At 34.2% G+C, this 18,512-nt stretch overlaps 4 protein-coding genes across 4 annotated transcripts; 1 reads left to right on the plus strand and 3 right to left on the minus strand.

Moving 5' to 3' along the window:
* Positions 1-6,648: 6,648 nt before the first annotated feature.
* Positions 6,649-8,739, minus strand: MONOS_9125 (putative casein kinase ii subunit beta). Its single transcript, XM_067879592.1, has 5 exons — positions 8,435-8,739; positions 8,252-8,358; positions 8,029-8,194; positions 7,829-7,975; positions 6,649-7,712 (listed from the first exon to the last, which is right to left on the minus strand). Exons 1-5 carry the CDS (start codon positions 8,694-8,696, stop codon positions 6,859-6,861), a joined length of 1,536 nt encoding a protein of 511 aa, XP_067731656.1. The 5' UTR covers positions 8,697-8,739; the 3' UTR covers positions 6,649-6,858.
* A 140-nt stretch (positions 8,740-8,879) lies between these two features.
* MONOS_9126 (putative 60S ribosomal protein L36a) lies at positions 8,880-9,499 on the plus strand. Its single transcript, XM_067879593.1, has 3 exons — positions 8,880-8,918; positions 9,026-9,255; positions 9,315-9,499. Exons 1-3 carry the CDS (start codon positions 8,916-8,918, stop codon positions 9,397-9,399), a joined length of 318 nt encoding a protein of 105 aa, XP_067731657.1. The 5' UTR covers positions 8,880-8,915; the 3' UTR covers positions 9,400-9,499.
* A 40-nt stretch (positions 9,500-9,539) lies between these two features.
* On the minus strand, positions 9,540-12,702 carry MONOS_9127 (Translation initiation factor eIF-2B subunit epsilon; the record flags this gene model as incomplete). Its single annotated transcript, XM_067879594.1, has 2 exons — positions 9,540-11,410; positions 11,531-12,702. The coding sequence occupies 2 exons, from the start codon at positions 12,700-12,702 to the stop codon at positions 9,721-9,723; spliced, it is 2,862 nt and encodes a 953-aa protein (XP_067731658.1). The 3' UTR covers positions 9,540-9,720.
* Positions 12,703-13,469: 767 nt separating this feature from the next.
* Positions 13,470-15,902, minus strand: MONOS_9128 (putative mucolipin; the record flags this gene model as incomplete). Its single annotated transcript, XM_067879595.1, has 6 exons — positions 13,470-14,500; positions 14,891-14,963; positions 15,090-15,259; positions 15,360-15,472; positions 15,519-15,626; positions 15,679-15,902. The coding sequence occupies 6 exons, from the start codon at positions 15,900-15,902 to the stop codon at positions 13,470-13,472; spliced, it is 1,719 nt and encodes a 572-aa protein (XP_067731659.1).
* Between the last annotated feature and the right edge of the window lie 2,610 nt (positions 15,903-18,512).

The following is an 18,512-nucleotide window of genomic DNA, read 5'->3' on the forward strand; positions in this document are numbered from 1 at the left end:
GATGTTCAAAACTGTGAGAATTTTTATTGAGTGAGCAAATAAAAAAGCCAAAACCAAGCTGAAATTTTTATTGAGAAAAGAGGTGAGATATGAATAATTTGAACTCTCATTTTTAGTTTTTGAAAAAACAATATGACAGTTAAATCTGAATTTTCAGAATGTTCTGTGAACTTTTTCACAACGACACAATTTCCATGGTTGAAGTATTTTTTTGAATGATTTTTTCTTTTTTCTTGAAAATTATTTCTATTCTCTCTTTTCAAATATAAAAAATAAATGATTTTTTTTTCAATCTTTTCTTTACAGTATTTTTCTCATTCAAAGAAAATCTCAAATTTTAATTATTGTTGCGAGTTGACAACTTCAAAAATTACACTCATTTATTATAATAGTTACACCAAAAATAATTCTTATTTGAAAAAAACAATTTATTTTCAAAAATTGAAAATTCAATTTCAAAATTAATGTTTCAATTTCGAAAAAAAATAATTCGAATTCGGAAATTAATAATTCAATTTAGTAATTTATTAATTCGATTTCGAAAAAGAATAATTCAATTACGAAAATGATTATTTCAATTTCGAAATTCATTATAAACTGAAATTTTAAATTTCACTCGAGAATGGATTTCAGAAAAGTTCAAGTTATTTTTTAATTAATCACATTTTATTACTCATAGAAAACTGTTTTTTTATAACAACAATCAATAAATCAATTTTAAAAAAATTTTTTTCATTTTCGAAAATCATCACTCAAATAATAATAATTTAATAAAAATTCATTCTATTGAATAACCAAATAAAAATTGAAAGAATTTAATCACGATTATTGAATTATTTCTTCATAATAATAATTTCAATCAAAAAATCTTCATTCAAAATGAAAGAAAATTTTTTAATGAAAATGCATCATTTTTCAAATATTGATAAACAAAATTTGCTGATGAGATAAAAATATAAAGAACTTAAAACCCCAAACACAAGTTATTCATTCCACAAATTTTAAAAAATTCACGTTTCGAAATTAAATAATTTTTTTTCGAATTCGAATTATTAATTCCGAATTTGAATTATTAATTTTCGAATTTGAAATATTAATTCCGAATTCGAATTATTCTTTTTCGAATTTGAATTATTTTTGGTGTATATTTTCCAAAAATTGTCCATTAAGTGATATCTGTAATAAAAGTTAATAATTATTGTTATTTAAGTTAATTCGAATCAAACCTTTCTTTATTTGAATGAGGAATGCTTTATTCAAAAAGCTCACTTCATTTGAGAATTCTCAACCTCATTTGAGTTCAAGGACCATGATTATTGTATTATGAACAGGACAATAAACAGAGCATTGTTTTCGTTTGATTGGAATTGTTTTTTCGTGTTTTTCATTTTTGTGAAAAAAGAGAAGGGAGGTTTTTTCATTATCGAAATACACTTATTAAAATTGATTGATTTGGATGGTTAAAGAGTAAACTTCAAATAACAAATTTTTAAAATTTTATTAATCAAAAGCAATTTTTTTGTGTTTCTCTTCAAAGTTATTTGATTGAAAACTTTGAATAAAAAAATATGGAACTAATTAACAAAATAATTTGTAACACTTAACAAACAAGGCAATTGCACATTATCGAAGCGAACACTTGGATTAAAAAAAACACTTTTCAAATTGAAGCATTAGATTGAAATCGGAAATTGTCGATGAAAGGAGAAATAAGAATAAATAGATGAAGCACATATCCATTGCACACCGATGAAGAATGATCTTTGTATGTGCATGTTCTAATATGAATGAATATTTTCAGTTGATGTTGAATAATTATTTTTGTTGAATGATGTTGAATGTGCTGTTATGCATCATTTGCATATTCAAAAATTAGTATCTGATGATGAAATGAAAATGAAAAGTGAAACTGATGAGCAACAGAACGAAGATCCACATAATGATTTTGAAGAGGAAGCAATCCATTTGCAACATCATGAAGAAAAGTGAGAAAAGTACATTTTAAAGAAAGAAAGAAGGATTAATGAGAAAAGTCTGACACACAATAATTGAGGGTGTTCATGAAATCACAAAACTCCAGAAGTTAATTCTGGTTGAGAGAATGTTTTATTTGAAAGTAGTTTTTGGAGAAGCGAAAGGAATGGTAGAGGAAAATGAGGAAACGGATGTACAAAAATGGGGATTTTAACATGAAAGCTATTTTTAGTTGGAAAAAGAAAGAAAGAAAGAAAGAAAGAAAGAGATGATTGAACTGAAAATGAAAAAGATTCAGAGGTTTTTCCTCGAAAGATAAGGGCACAGAAGCAAAAGAAAAAATCCATAAGACAAGAATTCCAATGAATATCTCATTTGTTATTAACTGGCTTTCATTTTCACAATCTTCGACTTCCAATCATCTCATTCTATTCATTTTATCATCTTCCTTATCTTATTCAAATACATCAACGTCATATCATACAGCTTCTTCTTCTTCTTCTTCTTCTTCATTCACATCATTTAATCGGATTTTTTTGTATTCAACGTTGGTATCGGAGATAAAGATCAAAACGAAGAAACAAAGAACTTTATTGATGCAGGAAATAATCACAAATAAAAATGAAAAGAAGAATACTGAACAAAAAGACGAAAGAGAAAGAGAATGAGAATGAAAAGCCTATTTTGAAAGGAGATTTGAATTGGAAGTTGAATTTGAGAAGAAAAGAAAAGAAAAACAAATGCGAAGAAAAGTGTTTGAATTAACAAAGGATTTATTTCAAAAGTGGAATTTCAAGAAAGATAAAACGATGAATTACAAAAGAAATCAAAAATTTTGTAAAAAGATAGAATAGGAATATAAAGTTTGCTCAAAAAATACCGGACATCGCAAAAAATATAGGACAAGATCGATTTCACACTAAATGCAAGAGGAATAATTCTGATAATTTTCCTCAAAATATATCTCATCAATGCTAACTCATTTGACATACAAGACTTTCAAAACAGCTTCATTTGTGCTCAGAAAAAAATATTTTTGAAATCTCAGAGAAACTCAAAATCCTATTTCTCAGAGTTTTTTTTATCATTAATTTTTTCTGTGAACAAATGAAGCTGTTTTGAAAGTTTTGTATTTCAAATGAGTTTGTATTAATGAGATGTGTTTTGAGGAAAATCATCAGAATTATTCCTCTTGCGATTATTGAGAAATCGATCTTGTCCGGTATTTTTTGCGCAAACTGGAATGAGAGAAGAAAATAAAGAAAGAATAGTTTTTTGAAAAGAAAAGGAAAAAAGAAAGGAATTCATTTAAAGATCAGGTAGGGGAAACAAAAGCTGAAGTCAACTATTGAACAAAACGTTTCTGCTGTTCAATTATTCCAAACTCTTAATGATGGTGTTGTTGGCCAAAATTCTCGAATGGAGATTGAATGATGCTGATGCCATTAAAGAACACATCGTTTCCTCTGCCATTTGTTTCTGCGTTGTCATCGAAGAAGCAAAGTGTGATGAATTTTTCTCTATTCATCCATGAATAAACTGATAAGAAAAAAGTTGCTGCACTACCATAATTGGAATAAGAAGATGACAATATGTTGTTCATAAACTGGTAATTATTCAATTTCATATTACAATTGGAATTTTTATTTATAAGAACAATTGATTTGTCCTGCAAATGATAATTAAAATTAATAATTTTTGTATTTACCCCAATGTCAGATTTGGATATGGACAAAACCTGGGAAATTTACAAAACCCGGAAATGTCCATTCGATAGAGGAGTTTTTCAACAGTTGACTTAACTTCCTGATTTCTTTTATTGTGAATCAACAGAAATTTATATGGGTGATTATTTTTGAAATCATATTTTTTCTTTAAGAATTTTCGGTCTCAAATTTCACTTTTAGATCAACAAAAGTGCACAAAAAAAATGAAATGGTTTTTAGAAGATATCAACATCTTTGTTTGAGCATAAACATTTATTTTTTTTTTTTTTTTGCAGTTGTGATTAAAACACAGATAAAATACAAAAACTTTTCACAGTGGGAAACAACCTTTGAAGAATAAATACCCCGAAAAAAGATATGCTTTCAAAAATAATCACCCATATTTATTCGAAAAAACGCTCAAACAATGTTGTTGAATAAGTTCATCTTAATTGTGGCAAGAAATGAACATTCAAAATCCTGATTGGAAAAAAACGTTTGCTGATATGAGACAATATGAAAATAGTCGAACATAATGAGAAAACTTCTATCAATAAATAACAAAAAATAAATTGTGTGAAAAGGAAAGTCGCTATCAGCTGTATTAAAATTGTTTTCAACATTTTGTTTCAGACACTTGTTTTCTTTTTCGTTTTTCCCCTGAAAACAAAAAATGTTCATCCATTTCTTCTTCATGAGTTTGTTCTGAAATCTTGCGTTTTGTTTTCCAATCACATTTATTGTTGTTTGGTTTCCTCTCTGACATTTGGTATTGAAGATTGTTTTTCAAGGTGCTGGATTCACTTTTTTCTTTTTCTCTGAGTAATAAAATAAAAATAATAAAAAAATATTCATTTCATTCAAATCCAATGAGAATTTTTAAACCTTCTTCACTTGGTTCGTTCTCTTGAACAAAATCGTTGCTTGTCAGAACTTTCATGTTAAAAACACCATTTGAAGCACAGGTCGATGAACTAATTTAAGATGCTTTAGAAATTGAACACTGATCGTTCTAAATGTCTAAAACAACTGAAGGATCAAATGGTTCTATGCCGCAAGTGTGGAACGATTTTTAAAATAGTTTTAGGGCAAAGCGCAGCACCCACAGCATCTGCCAATGCTGGCGCAAGAGCTTTTCTATATGATGATATTCCACTTTCAGTTGGAGGCTAAATTGATGAATACAGTCTTTTTTTGAATTGAGCAAACACATAGCGATCAAGCGGTTGTATCAAATGTATGGTGTGCGAAGGAAGAATAACAAATTCAATATAATGTTCACGACACCGTGTTATCACAGGCCAGCAAAGCTTCGATGAATGCCCATCCATAATAACAAGTGCGGATGCTTCTGATCCATTCAATTCAATACTTTTTTTGTTGACAGCGGGTTAAATTTATTTCAGGATGATTTCTTCATAATCGTTTTTTGTAATCCATCCGCTTCCGTTGGCCACAATTACAATTCGTTGATATTTTTATTCTGTAAAAACTATTGGAACAATTTTGGAGGGTCAAATCATCACGAGGTTTACTGATAATCCCTTGTAATAACACCGAAAACCAATGTTGCATTGGGATGATGTTGTTGGGAGTGTAACATTTAGTCTTCTTAATCTGTCGTTTGATTACGAAATTGTCATCCTTTTTATACAAACTTATTCCTGTATCGTCTATATTTAATATCAGATCAGCGCAAATTTTGTTCGTTCTTATTGTGTCCCCCAGCAATGAAAACCACGCTGAAATGTTTTCCGTTGAAGATGCAAGCAATTTTTTCACATCAATGGATTTTGGTTTTACCATTTGCAAGGCATTGCTTCTTTTTATGAACCGTCTTGCCCATTTTTCATTAATTTCTGCCAATTCGCTGTTGTCATCCTTGTTTCGGTTTTTTCTTTGCAAGACGTGTTCAGCCTGAAAATACAACATTAAAAAAGTTAATAGAAAATTAAAAACAAAAACCAAACTATTCTAATGATGTCTTTGAACGTCATTTTATCTGTTGAAAGTGAAAGAGATTTGGCGCAGTCTTCTTTTTCTTCTTGTTCCTCGATATCAAATAAATTCGGTCTTCCATTATGTTGTGGATTTCTTCACTGTGTCAAAGATGAAATGTGTCGATATAGTGCAGAAGAAGAGATCAAGCCAGAAGATATTTTGATTTTGTGTGAAATCTCTTTTCTTGAAAGAAGACAATTAATTTTTTCGACTTTTGAATTAAATCTTCAAAATTCTGCAGTGGCTAAAACCTTTGAAAGTTCTAAAGACGAAGAAAAAGAAGACATATGGGTGATTATTTTTGAAATCATAACTTATTTCGGTGTCTTGATTTTTCAAGGTTGTTTGTCATTGGGAAGAGATTTTTGATACAAATGCTGAATTCATCACGACTGTTTCAAAAACAAATGATTGAGCTGAAATAAAGACAATGATCTCTTGAATAAACCTGTTCTCTTTTCAGTGTTCATTCACTTATATTCAGGGTAGTTATTTGAATCGAAAATTTTGAATGAAAAAATATGATTTCATAAATAATCACCCATATAGAAAAAAAAAGCAAACATAATGGCTTTGTGATCCATTCATCTTATTGAATTAGTTCAATAATTTCATCATTTCACAAAATGAAAACATAGTACAATTGAAGAGCAATAGGAAGCTGTTTGCTTTTTTCAGTATTAACATCTTCAACTTTTTTTCAACTTTTTTGGGTTTTTCATTAGACATTCCCGGGTTTTGTCACTCTCCCGGGTTTTGTCCATGGCTATATCTGCACTTTTTTTCTGATTTGGGAAAAAATTCCAACTATTAACTATATAATTTTTTGAAATTTATTAATATTTATTGAAAACATATTTTATGCCATTGAATAATTTCGAAATATCTGGAAAATCAAAGAAATTGCTTTAGGAGAGATATCTCCTTGGAAAATATATTATACAATAACGAAAATCTAAATAATTACTCATTGCTATGCGCAGAATTTTGAAAAAGAAGGTACTTAGATATATTCAGTATTATTTATTTGAAAAAACAAAAATTAAATTCGATAAATGCATATTTCACAAATATTACTCTTCTCGCTTTTCAATATAAAAATTTTGAAAAGAAAAAGAAAAGAAGAAGAAGAAAATCATTTCTTTTGTAACGATTTTGCGAAAGATAAACAAAATGTTTATCGAGGTGGTGAAGAATGATGAATCGGCCACGAATGAACATTCTCAGCAGAAGAATTTGCTGCTTGGTTAGGTGCGATCATCGAACCTGTTGTTTGAGAAGAATTCTGGTTGATAATTGAAGCACTTGCAGAAGCAGATGCAACAGCCCCAGCTGAAGCAGAAAGGAACGAAAACTGAGAGGAAGGCTGCTGACCAGATGCTGGCACCAGCGATATTGTAGTTATTGGAGCTGCATAATCGCCTGATGGTAATTGCGCTGAGGTTGTTAAAGGAAATTCGCTGGTTACAGGAAATGTATAACTTGCCTGTTGTGTTGGGTTGAAAGATGTGGGAGAGGAAGAGAGAGAAGGTGGAGAACACGAAGGAAACGAAGCCGTGGGAGAAAATATGGAAGTTGGATATGAAGATCCTGCTGTTGTGAATTGAGACCTTGCTGCTTCTTCACCAGATGCTGGCAGTCCACTTGAAGACATAGCTTGTTGCTGCATTGCTTGGTCTTGTGCCGACTGCTGGAGGAGAACCTGCTGCTGTGCTGATTTGTGAGACGGATGGGTGAATTGAGGAAGAGGAGGTGCAGCAGGCACCTGAGGCGGATGTGTCAGGTAAGGGAAAGTTCGAGGCGCTATTGCAGGCGGGCGGATCTGGGGTGATGTATTTGGCAGAAATGAATAGCCGGATGAAGGCTGCATTGAAGGAAGTGAAGAAGAATATGGAAGAGAAGGTGCAATGCTTGGCTGATGCTGAGAAGCAAATATTGAAGTTCCGACAGATCGGTCAGCTGGAAGTGGCACTCCGCTTTGATTTGAAGGAACAGCTGATGAAGAAGACGAAGAAGATGTTTCAAGATATTCTGGAAAAATATAAGAAGATTCACATAATTGAAGAAAGTTTGGAGAATCCAATGAAAAATGCAATGAATTGTAATTAAAAATAATTCGCATATTCATGAAAAATTTTGGTTCAAACTTTTTAAAGAATGATGAGACCCTGAGTATAAGCGAAACCCAAAAATGTTCGGTTTAAATGATGTTTTAGGAACAGGAGGAAGATCCAAAGGATATTCTAGTAAAAATAAATGAGGAAACGAAGATCCTATGAACGCTCCATCGATATCTGTAATAATTAACAAATATTCTAATTGAATAATAAAAAAAGATTGATATAACCTTTATGAACCGACAATGGTGGAGTATATATTTGTTCGCACCGCGGGCAAAATAATTTGAGAACCCCCTTTCCAGGTACATCACTTTCTCCCATTGGAAGAGCTGATTGAAATTGGCAATGATACCTTGGACATACTCCAAATTCAGACTTTTTATATTTGTCGTACTAAATAAAATAATTTTCATAAAATTGAATTTCTATAATTGCTAATTTCAAACAAACCATCAGCTTAAGTCCTCGAGGGGTTGTTATAAATCTGGCATGAATTAAATTATACAAAATTTCAGCAGATTCTTCAATAGCACCTTTTTGTTCATCAGTTAAATCATCTGAAGTATCAAAAAATTCACAAGTGTATGTAAGATTAAATAATTATAACGTTAACAATGAAATAAGTTGTAAAACCAAAATCATCATCTTTTTCATCTAGTATCAAATCTAAAGCTCGCTGATAGTGCTCAACTGCATTTGTGAGACCTGCTAAATTAAATTCATCTTCTATGTAATCTCTGTCCACTTCGCAAAAAAACTCATTTCCGCGTTGAGAACAAAACCATGGAATCCAATCATCATCTTCTGTAGTTTCTTCCTCTTCTTCCTCTTCCTCATCCTCACTTTCTTCGTATGAAGAAAATTCATCATCGCCGCGTAATGAAGTTCCATTCATGTTGTAAGAGAATCTATTTAACAATAATTAACAAATAATTGTAATGATCTTTTCATAATAATATTTTTTTTCTCATCAGAATTGCTTTTTGGAGCTTGGTTTTAATTGCAACTTAATGCATCTTCTCTTCAATTTTCCAAAACCATTTTTGAACATTATCAAAAAATTTGATCCTTAAAATCCATCTTTTGAAATAGATCAGAGTGAGATCAAAAAGACATGGTTTGTTGTCTTCAGTATTTTCATATTTCTCATAAAGTTATATGGATTTGATATACTTAATTTGTTTTATTTATCATGACGCTTATTTCGTCTTGGTCATTGATTAGGTTAACATTCCAAAGAGAATTAGAACTTTTTGCCCAAAACTCAAGAGGCATACCGTTCATAAGGTTATGCAATACAAGAAAGGTGGTGTTTCTCCACATAAATTGGGAAACAGACGTTATTACAGAAAACAGCAGGGCTTTGGTGGACAGACAAAGCCTATTCTTCACAAAAAGGCAAAGACAACTAAAAAGATTGTGTTGATGCTTGAATGCACCGAAAGTGGATGCAGGTATTTATATAATTCTTTTCTTCATTTATTTCATTTGAACTTCGTTTTTCAAATGTTAGACACACAAGAGTTTACAAGAGAACAAAGAAGTTGGAACTTGGAGCAGAGAAGAAGACCAAGAAGGGATCCAAAATTTATGGTTAAATTACAAATGCGCCTTCATTTCAATCTTCTCACTTTATTTTTAAAACATGCCTTTTCTCACCTCGTTCAAACAATGCATAATTCGGTGAGTATTGCTTTTTTTCATTTTGATTGACTTCATTTGTTGATCTATCATATTTGCCCATGCTTCCTTTGTTTAAAATCACGTGATATCAGAAAGAAAAATTAAGTTTGCACTTTGAGATGATAAAACTAAACTGAAAAATAAACATGAAAAAAAACGTGAAATGCTAAGCTGCTAGAATGTATCCGTTTTCACAAAATCAATTGATAAAATGTTTATGAATATTAAAAGTATTTTCAATCATCCCAATCACTTGAATCGGAGCTCTCTTCAGCTTTTTTCTTTTGAATTACTTTTTTTGGTTTTGGGATAGCCTTTGGTTTTGGTGAAACTTTAAGCTTTTGAATTAAAGGTTGCACAGCTTCCAACTGCCTCTTTCCAAACGCGATGCTTTCTTTAAGATCTTCTATTTCCTCATCATCGCTCTCCTCGTCGCTTTCAAAGTCGGAATCATCTTCATCATTTTCTTCATCTTTTGCTTTTGAAGTGGATTTTCCTTTTTTCAATTTCTGTTCCAGGTCTTTCTGAGAATCCTCAATTTCCTCCTTCAGCAGCTTTTCCCATTCAAACACCACTTTCGGCGAAAGAAGCCTCGCATTGATGCTTTCATCCAGCACGTCACTCAGCAGCGGGAGCATCTTTGAGTGTGTGTCGGTTCGTGTAGCCAGCTTAAACACAATGTCCAGCTCGTCATCAGCTCTAATGTACTGTCTGATGTGCTGCGAATATATGCCAATCTCCTTTCTGATGAACGCTATGGCGCTTTCTTTCCCTTCCTTGCTCTTCTTCATAATGCGGGTGGCCTTGCTCCATATTCCACACAGCAGCGCAAACGGACAGGTGAACGAGCTTTCATTCTGACTCCGAATGAACGAGATGATATCCTTCACAATTGCTGCTGCCTTGTCGACTGTTTTCAGGGAGCCTGGATACATCGCAATAATCCGCTTCATCACGCTCCGTGTAGAAGTGCCGTCGGACTCTGTGGCCGACTCACGAACATCTGAGAGTGTGCTTTCATCGTCACTGTCGTCGCTGCTCCATTCACTTTCTGAGTCCCTTGACGATTCGTCTGAGCTGCTGCTGTCAAACGATGAGGACGATGACGATGCAAACGAGTCATCCGAATCCTCGTCGTCTTCAGTGAAGTCTTCTGTTGTTGGTGATAAGTGCGATAGGCTGCTACTTTCGCTGTCTTCATCCATCATCACCTCGTGATCAGCCGGCCTAACTCTGATTTCTTCGTCTTCTTCGTCGAAACTGCTGTCGCGCCGAAGAGATTTTGCTTTCGCGTCAGTCGGCGTGGGCTTCATCAGCTTTGTTGTTGATGATTTGATAGGAAGCTCCGAGCCTGGGGACGTGGCTGGTGGAGAAGACGAAGTCCCCAACGACTTTTGAGAGGCCTGTGTGTGTTCTGGTTCTGAAAGGTTCATCTCTTTGAGCACTGGGAAGTTCGTGGGCAGGCCAGTTAACAGTGAGTCTGTTCTTTTGTGGGGGCCAAAGAGAGAAAGAGAGTTTGGAGACTGCTTGCCAAAGTTTGGCCTTTGGATCTGCATTGAGGAAGAAGACGACGAGACAGACAAAGTCAGCTTAGACGGGTCTTTTCTGTCAGAAGCCTGCGGCTGTGGAGAAGCAATCCTCGCATTCTCAGGCAGAGTCTCGTTGGAGGCAATGTTGTTCAGGAAAGAGATAACTACACCCTTTTTCAGCACAGAATGGCACTGGACGCGACTGTAGGCGCAGATGACTGCGTCTTCTGCCTGCACATCATTGTCAATACGCACGTTATTCCACACAACACATCGAGTCAGGTGCACGTTGTCGCCAATGGAGCATCCACTCCCAATTGTTGTCTCTTCGATTTTCGCGTTTTTGCCAATGCGCGTTTTGCTGCCAATTAAACAGCACTGGCCAATTGTGGCAGTTCTGTTAAATGAATTAGAGGTTTTGTTGGATAAGCATATTCATCACAGAATAAATAAAACAATGTTAAAAGAAAAAATACAGAAACAATCATTAACTACAAATTGCAAAAAGAATCAGAACCTGTCTATAACAACATCTTGAAGCGACTTGTATGTTGAGTGCGAAGTTGCAACATATCCACCGAGCGATCTGTCAAAGTGCCTGACAATCTTTGCGATTCCCCCAGTGCGCGCATTGCTCATCTGTACCATCGCATTCAGCGAAGTGCGGATCGACGAGCGGAAGGGCGCTGCGTCCAACATGGATTTTGAGGGCGAAGATGCCACTGTGAACGACTTTGACGACAGAAGCGGAGGAAGTCCGCCGCTTCCACTGCCGACAAAAGACGGCGTTGGAGAGGAGGAAGAGAAGAAGGAAGACGAGCGATCGTGTGCGGTAAACGGATCAGGCGAAGTCAACTTGAACGACGACGGAGATGAGCTAAGCGATGCAAATGGTGGCATAGCGTGATGATATAGCGGGGTGCCTTCCATTGCCCTGAACAGAAATAGCGGGGCAACATTCCTTGTCGCCTGCTTGTCGGGCACGAGTGGATATACCCAGCGCCGCATGATATCGTGGCCGACGCTGATTGTGTCCTCGAACGAGGTGATGTTGCGGCAGTAGCTCCCTTCAACGACCTTGATGAACAGCTTGTTTCCCACAGGTGATTCCAGCACGGCTGTAAAGAATTCAGGAAGCGTGCGGAATTCGTACACATCGTGGAACTGCGACGGAAACTCCTTTGCGCAGATGGCCAGCCAGCACGGCACGATGTCGTGTCGCAGAATCATTCCACCGTGTGGAAGTGATTCAGAGGAGAACGGAACTTTGGATAGATGATGATTGGAAAATGGAAGTATTGGCGAAGAAGAAGAAGATGATGATGATGATGATGATGACGCAGATGCAGAAGTTATTTCCAATGACGTGGACACATTGTTTGACAATGGACTCGGAGATTGAAATGGTGATGTTGATTGTGTTGGTGTTGGTTCCCCCTTTCCGTCTTTTCCTTTTCTTGATCTCTCTTTGCTTTTGTCAAGTTCATTTTCTTCTTTGTTTCCTTTTTTAGAGACAACATATTTTCCTCTCCATTCTGCAACCAATAGTTCTCCTGTTTTTGTGCTATATCCAATTGCAAGCTCCAAAGGCTTCTTTTGCTGAACAAGAGCTGGTGGGGCTTTGTGAAAAAGAAAAGTTGCCATAACATTTGGCTCCTTCAGAGAACTATCATAATAAATGGCTGTCATCAAAAAAACAAAAAAAAAGTACAAAAGATTCTTCATACAAGTGAAAATTAATATATGGATTCAAATTGACATTTGTAATAATTCCTCCATGACAAAAGATAAAATCACTTGTCAAAATTCCGTCTTCAACAATCTTTTTAAAGCATTCTGGTACTGTCTTAACATTTGGCGTGTGATGAAAAACAATTTGTGGTGATTCCCAACTACTCCATTGAGATTCCCTTCGAAAATGAAATATTATTGCCATAAATGAAAATAAAATAAAACATGTAACAACAAAAGCACACCGTATGTAATCTTGTATTGCTTTATATTTATGGCAAGCAACCACAAAAATTTTTGATACAGGCTGCGCAGTTAAGAATTCAAGTGTATAATGAAGGATCGGAACATTGCAGATAGGAATAAGTATTTCAGGGAAATCAAATGACACAGGATTAAAATTATTTGTAAAAGAATCGCATATTAGCAACGCTTGAAGTTGATGTGCCATGAAAGAACAATAATAATTTGATCACATGAACCATAGGAAATTTATTTTCTATCCATAAAATGAGTGAGTTATGGCGAGTGTATTCAACGATTTTTGTTGGATTTCCCTTTCCGTGTTTATTAAGAAATAAAAAAATCGCATTTTCTATGCAAAACACTCGTTTTTAATCATTAAAAATCCAAATTAAAAAAAAACACTCCAGAAATGAATTGATGAAATGAATAATTGTGAAGTGTCTTAATGATTTTGAAAGTCTTAAATATTACAATAATGTTCAAAACTTTGTTGGGGCCATGAAATGAAGAGCTTCTTCCTCGTCCAGTTTTTTCGAGTCAGAGTTATCAACCACTTTCCAATCTTGTCTTACAACTTCCTCTTTCTCCTTCTCCATCCTCTGCTCCGCAGTCTGCCCAACCCCTTCCCATTTCGACTCATCGCCCGATGAGACCGCCTTCTGTGTGTTCGCCAGGTCAGACATGATCGACGTGGCTGACTGTATCTGAGTCTCCTGCGCTGCCTCCTCGCTCTCCTTCGAAGGAGCTGTGTTTAATTCGCTCTGCTCATCAGCCGGCCCTTCGCCAGTCTCAAACACCCTTCTTTTCGCCAGGTGGTACGCCTCCTCGATAATCGCGACAAACAGGTTCAGCACGACCATGATAAAGAAGATGATGAACGAGAATAGATAGACGGTGGCGACAAACTCGCTCACGTTGTAGCACTCATGAAAGGCTTCAATAAGAGCATCGCCATTCATCATCCCAAAGAGTGTGATGATCGCCTGAAAAAGATTGGAGAACTTTGGCACATACTCCGAAAACACTGCCACGCCGAAGAGGCCGAACGCCAAGTAGACGGGGATCACGCCTTCGAAGAAGCGGATGCAGACAGGAATGGCTGCACGGAGCGCATAGATGAGCATGTAGTATTTTTTCGACCACTCCAAAAAGCGGATGATGCACAGGTACCCGAAGAACGCTGCCAGGCCGATGGAGAAATTGAGCCAGAAGTCTTCTGCTAGCAGGTTCAGCTCTGTGGCGATCTCCCACGCCGCCCCGACGACTGAAAGAGCGTTGCAGATGAGGAAGAGGATGTACCAGTAGTTGAAGAAGCGCATGCGAGATTTGAAGGGGATCGCTTCCCAGGGTATGGAGATGGTGCCTTGTCTGAAGCAAAACTTGTAGAGCACTCGTGTTTCGACCATAATTTGATAGGCAACGACAATGGAGCGGATGTAAAGGACGGTCGACCACACAGCCACGATGATGATTAGACTGTCCAGGGCGATGCGCAGCCAGTCGCTTGTGACTGATTGTTTGAAAATAATAAGAATAAAAAAATCGAAAAATATTTATTTTTTAGTTTTTTTTAAATAACATAATGAAGAGTGAAAGAGTGTGAGAGAGAGATAGAGAGAGAGATAGATAGATAGATAGATAGATAGATAGATAGATAGATAGATAGATAGATAGATAGATAGATAGATAGATAGATAGATAGATAGAGAGAGAGAGAGAGAGAGAGAGAGAGAGAGAGAGAGAAGAAAGATAGATAGATAGATAGAGAGGGAGGGAGGGAGGGAGGGAGGGAAATGGAAACGGAGGATAGGAGAATATCAATTGGACAACAAAGCAGAGGTAAAGAATGCATGAAAACAATATTAAGCAATAAAACTAAGCAATCGCTTAAAGAACATACTAATTGTTTCAGATTTTCGTTTGTATCCTCCTGTCAATGACACATAGCCCCTTGAACTAAAATCGAAAGTGTACTAACAAAAAATGAAGGCGGCGAGGATTTAAGATCAGAAATTCAAATGAAAATAGGATTTTGTATTTAAAAAAAAATAAAACAAAATTTATCAAATGAAAGAATCGCAAAGGCGTGATTATCAAACCTTTAAAGTCCATCTGTCTTTTCCAACTCCTCCAAGAAAGCCTGGATAATATCCATAAAATTGGAGGGTGACGACAAATTCCTTCATCTTCATAAAAACTTCATAAAGCTTAACTTTATCTGTCTCATTAAATGGCCCCAAAGGATTTTCATTTGTTAATGTGAATGTTTCTGTGAATATTAGATTTGCATGAGCGTTTTGTCGATATGCAAATTTCATTTAAAACATTGTTTAAAAAAGTATTATTCATTTTTATCTCAAATATCAAACTTTTCTCAGTATGTCTGTCGAACGTTGGCTCATTTAAATAATCGTTCCATTTTGGATAATAGACGTAATCCCCTGTAACATTTTGAATGGGATAATATTTGTCGATTGAATTTCTATAAAAAAATCACTAAGAATTTTTTCACAATATATTTTACAAACTCATCCCAGCTGTAAAACGCCTCAACCATATGCTTCACTGCATCAACCATTTGAGTCATAGTTGTTATCAAATAAGCAGATTCTCTGTTTGCATCTGAATCATAATCACTTTATCATCCAAATTTTTGCAAAAGTTGTTTAATCAAAAATAAATACAAACTCTGGGAAAAAAGTATCATCAAATGCATCTTGAGTATGAGAAACATGTATGTCCGTTGTGTATATTGGTATTGATATTTGTATTGTTACAAGAACAACGAGAATAATATGCAAAATAAATTTGCATGGGACAATCCGATATCTTTTCCATTTTTCCCAAGGGCTCATTATTAATTTCTCTTCTAATGAGCCTTCTCTTAAGTTAACCTTTGAACTTGGTAGCATTTCACGATAGGCTGCAATTCCAATTTACAATTTTTAAAAGATCATAGACCCCTTTATAATATTAAAAGTTGAAAGGGAAAAACAACTTGAAAAGTTTATTTGTGTTTATTATTGCTTTATTTTTCATTGATTTTATAATGAATTTTTTGAAAAAAGCCTAATTATTGCAAAGTCGTTAAAATCATATATTTAAAGAATATTCATTTGTGATTATTGTTATTCACATTTTTGAGATAATTTCAAACGACAACAAATACATTCTGATTGAACAAAATATGTCTGATCATTTTGTTTTTGTCAGTTTGAATTGTGAAAATTCTTCGGGCTGAATTTAATTATTGGATGAATATAACTTTTGATTCATTTCAGATATTAACTGTTCTTGTTAATTGTTGATTTTTTTTTGAAAAATATAAATTTAGAAAATCAAAGATTTGATGTATATTTTGTTTATTATGTCATGTTTTTTTAAAATGCGTTATTAAATCCGAATGAGAAAAACTCTTCAATTTATCAATTGTTTAAAAACAAAAATCTATTGCTGAAGTCCATAATAAACTGGCATTATATTAATGTTCAAAAATACCCACTCACATCCTTTTGTTTGTCTTGTTTGTCTTGCGCATGACAGTGGCAATGACTTGTTGTCCAATTACACAATTTCGATCACTTTTAGGAAGCTTTCTTCGAAGATCTGAGCTGTTGAAGGAATCTTGTGAAAAACATTCACAAGTCCGCTTTTTTTGATAGCAGAAAAAATGTTTATCAATGAAGAAACTTGCAATATTACATTCGTTCCAAGCTAAAAAGGTTGTTCCACGCTGTCGTGTGTTGAATCAGACCTAACGTGTTGAATCTGGAATTTCCATAGTGAGAAAATTGACAAATCCAAGGACTGCAGCAAATGTGTTGTATTTGGAGGCAAAATCAATAGCAAAACATTTTCATTAACAAGTCGAGTCAACACATTATCTTACAGGTGGATTCTGCAACCATCAAGCATTAACACTGCCTGTGCATGCTTATCTGGGAAAAACATTCTTTTGATGTTGAAATGAGGAATGAAAACTTTCTTGATCCAGTTTTCAAACAACTCTGTAGTAAAATAAGACGAATTACAGATTTCTACACAACTCTGAATTCCTGCTTGATAGCCTAGAGAATGAAGGGATCTTATGTTGAATGGTTTTTGCACCAGAAAACAAGGAGGAACAAAAGTTCCATTAAGCGAAATGCAATGGAGCAATGATATTCTTTTTTCTCCTCTGTCCAAAGGCGTGTGATCAATTTCACGATTTTCATTTGTTCCCACTATTAGGTTCATCTTTTTTGCATCTTCATGGGCATGATAACCAGATTCATCAGCACAGAAGATCATAGATGAATATTTTCCACACACATAGTGAGTCAAATAATTTTTCCGGGGAATAATGCTTTGTTCAGATATTTTCTTCCGTTTTTCGTCTCTCACATTTGAAAAAACAACCATCAATTCCTCGCTATGCCTTTTTGTGAATGAAGAACGAAAATTATGAGAATGTGTTTTATTTCAAACTTTTGTAACAACAGCTCTAAGTGTTTTCGCTGTGATTTGCTTTCTTTTATCTCTCAAAATTTTCAGTATTTCCATGACTCGTTTTTCTTGCTTTCGAGTCATCAACATGTTCTATTTCTCGATAACTTTTTTCCTTATATATCCGGTTCGAATCTGGCAGACAAGGCTCGGTGTGCAGTTGAGTGCCTTTGCAATTCTCACATTTGAAGGAATTTTCACTTTTCACATTTTGCAGGTGTCGAAGATGGAATGAATTAATGAAACTTTTGTTTTAGAAGTATTTCGAGATAAGAACGATGAAATGAAGTGAATGTCTAATTATGGAATAAATCCAGTTAAAATTGTTTAAAATGAAGATGAACTAAAAGTTGAAAAAATGAAAGGCATTTTTAATAAAAAGATTGACAAATTTGTTACACTTGAACAACAATAATAATTAAAGAATTATTGTTACCAACGTTTAACAATTTACATGAATGGTGAGTGACTGTTCATTTCTTTTTTCAACGCATTTATTCTGTGAAATATGAATTGAATAATTGGTGTAATTTTATTAATATTAATAACCACAGAGTAACAAAAAATGTTATTTTTTTGGATTTTCAAAATTTTCGCAACTTCCACAAAGAGAAAAATTGGAAAAGAAATAATTAAAAGGATCTGAAAAAAAAATCATAGAAAAAAGAGAAAAAAGAGAAGTAATTTTTTTAACTTCATTTGGGTAATTCTTTTTGAATAGTCACAAATGTTAAATTTTTAAATAAATCTTAAATTTCATATTTTGCTAAATATTTTGTTAACAAATATCAAACTCCACATAAATGGAATCGATTACTTAAGAATGCTATTTCAAACATTCTTGAGGAGATTTGTGAGCTGAAACAGAAATATGAGCAAAATACGAAATTTTTGACATATTTGAAAACTAAACATTTGCGACTTTTCAAAAAGAATTGCCCATTTCTTAAAATTAAAATTTCAGTTATTATAGTATGATTCTTTCATAATCGTTAAAATTATTAGTTCTTTGATTAACAAAATTCTGAGCTAAATCC

Source organism: Monocercomonoides exilis, assembly GCF_001643675.1.
Source record: "Monocercomonoides exilis strain PA203 chromosome Unknown scaffold11-1913109, whole genome shotgun sequence".
NCBI lineage: Eukaryota > Preaxostyla > Oxymonadida > Polymastigidae > Monocercomonoides > Monocercomonoides exilis.